The sequence below is a fragment of the Eimeria tenella genome, genomic scaffold, assembly GCF_000499545.2.
Source record: "Eimeria tenella Houghton genomic scaffold, Eth_scaff109, whole genome shotgun sequence".
Classification (NCBI taxonomy): Eukaryota; Apicomplexa; class Conoidasida; order Eucoccidiorida; family Eimeriidae; genus Eimeria; species Eimeria tenella.
Genome location: NW_013541472.1, coordinates 51,066 through 52,474, shown reverse-complemented (window position 1 = coordinate 52,474; position 1,409 = coordinate 51,066). Strand labels below are relative to the sequence as shown.

At 51.1% G+C, this 1,409-nt stretch overlaps 2 protein-coding genes across 2 annotated transcripts in view; one reads left to right on the top strand and one right to left on the bottom strand.

The window, feature by feature from the left end:
• Positions 1-234, bottom strand: part of ETH_00021800 (uncharacterized protein) — a gene marked incomplete at both ends in the record, with an annotated part of 1,399 nt that extends 1,165 nt beyond the window's left edge. Inside the window, one exon of the mRNA XM_013372810.1 lies at positions 26-234. Within this exon, the coding sequence (XP_013228264.1) occupies positions 26-234 (209 nt within the window). The remainder of the gene's footprint in view (positions 1-25) is intronic.
• A 66-nt stretch (positions 235-300) lies between these two features.
• Positions 301-924, top strand: ETH_00021795 (uncharacterized protein; the record flags this gene model as incomplete). Its single annotated transcript, XM_013372809.1, has 1 exon — positions 301-924. The coding sequence occupies one exon, from the start codon at positions 301-303 to the stop codon at positions 922-924; it is 624 nt and encodes a 207-aa protein (XP_013228263.1).
• Positions 925-1,409: the final 485 nt, after the last annotated feature.

Below are 1,409 nucleotides of genomic sequence, written 5' to 3'. Positions count from 1 at the left end.
CTGTTGCTGCTGCTGTTGTTGATACTCTGCTGCTGTTCTCATAGGTATCTCTTTAGCTGCTCCTGCTGCTGCTATTCTGTTGCCGCAGCAGCAGCAAGTGCTCAGTCTGCTGCTGCTGTTATACTCCCAACGGCTGCTGCTGCTGCTGCTGCTGCTGCTGCTGAGGCGCTGCGGGGCCAAGTCGTCGTGCAGAGAAAGTCTGTATTCTGTTTCTGTGTCTTCTCTTGTTGCCATCGAAAGTGGAGACAAAAAAACTTCCCACTTCGAAGACCCTTCGATCGGCTCAAACACCTGCAGAGAATGCAAAAACGCAACCCCTGCAGCAGCAGCAGCAGCAGCAGCAGCAGCGGGTGGGGAGCAGCAGCAGCAGGTGCGGAGCAGCAGCAGCAGGTTCCGAGCAGCAACACCACCACCACCAGGCTTGAAGCACCAGCAGCAGCAGCAGGTAAGGAGCAGCAGCAGCAGCAGGTACAGAGCAGCAGCAGCAGCACGTTTGGAGCAGTAGCAGTAGCAGCAGCAGATAAAGCTGGGGGCGAAGCCACGGTTTCGGTGCAGATGCGGTTACTTCACAGCAGCAGCAGCAGCAGCAGCAGCCGTTGGGAGTATAACAGCAGCAGCAGACTGAGCACTTGCTGCTGCTGCGGCAACAGAATAGCAGCAGCAGGAGCAGCTAAAGAGATACCTATGAGAACAGCAGCAGAGTATCAACAACAGCAGCAGCAACAGCCGCAACAGCAGCAGCAGCAGCAGCAGCAGCAGCGAAATGGACCTGGAATTAAATCAAGCGCAGCATTGCTGATGTTTAAAAACGCCGATGTCGTTGAGTACTTCTGGATACGCACAATTGATGCTGCAGCAGCAGCAGCATCAGCAGCAACAGCAGCAGCAGGTGTGAAGCAGCAGCAGCAGCAGCGGGGCATGTAGAGAAGCTGCGGCAGCTTCTACCAGCTAACGCAGCAGCAGCAGCATCAGAAACAGCAGCAGCAGCAGCAGCAGCAGCAGACCTGCAACAGTGGCAACAACGTAGACGAAGACAGCAGCAAAAAGGCCAAGAGTGATAATTGAGTGGACAAGACTTGTGGGGGGTTTGTGCATGGGCACCCCACTTTCCTCAGTTGCTGCAGCAAACAAATAATAATAAATAAATAAACAAATAAATAAATAAATAAATAAATAAATAAATAAATGATGAGAAGAAAACAAATTAATTACTAATTAGAGAAATGGAGAAAAAAGCGGAAACTTAGCGAACAAATGAAGGAAAATGGAGTGTAGCAAGGTATTTTGCTAAACGCTGATTTAGGGTTTAGCAGCAAGCAAGTCCTCCTGGCGAGTTAACCCTAAGTTAGTGTTTTGCAGCTGGGGGGTTTGTGCATGGGCACCCCACTTTCCTCAGTTGCTGCAGCAAA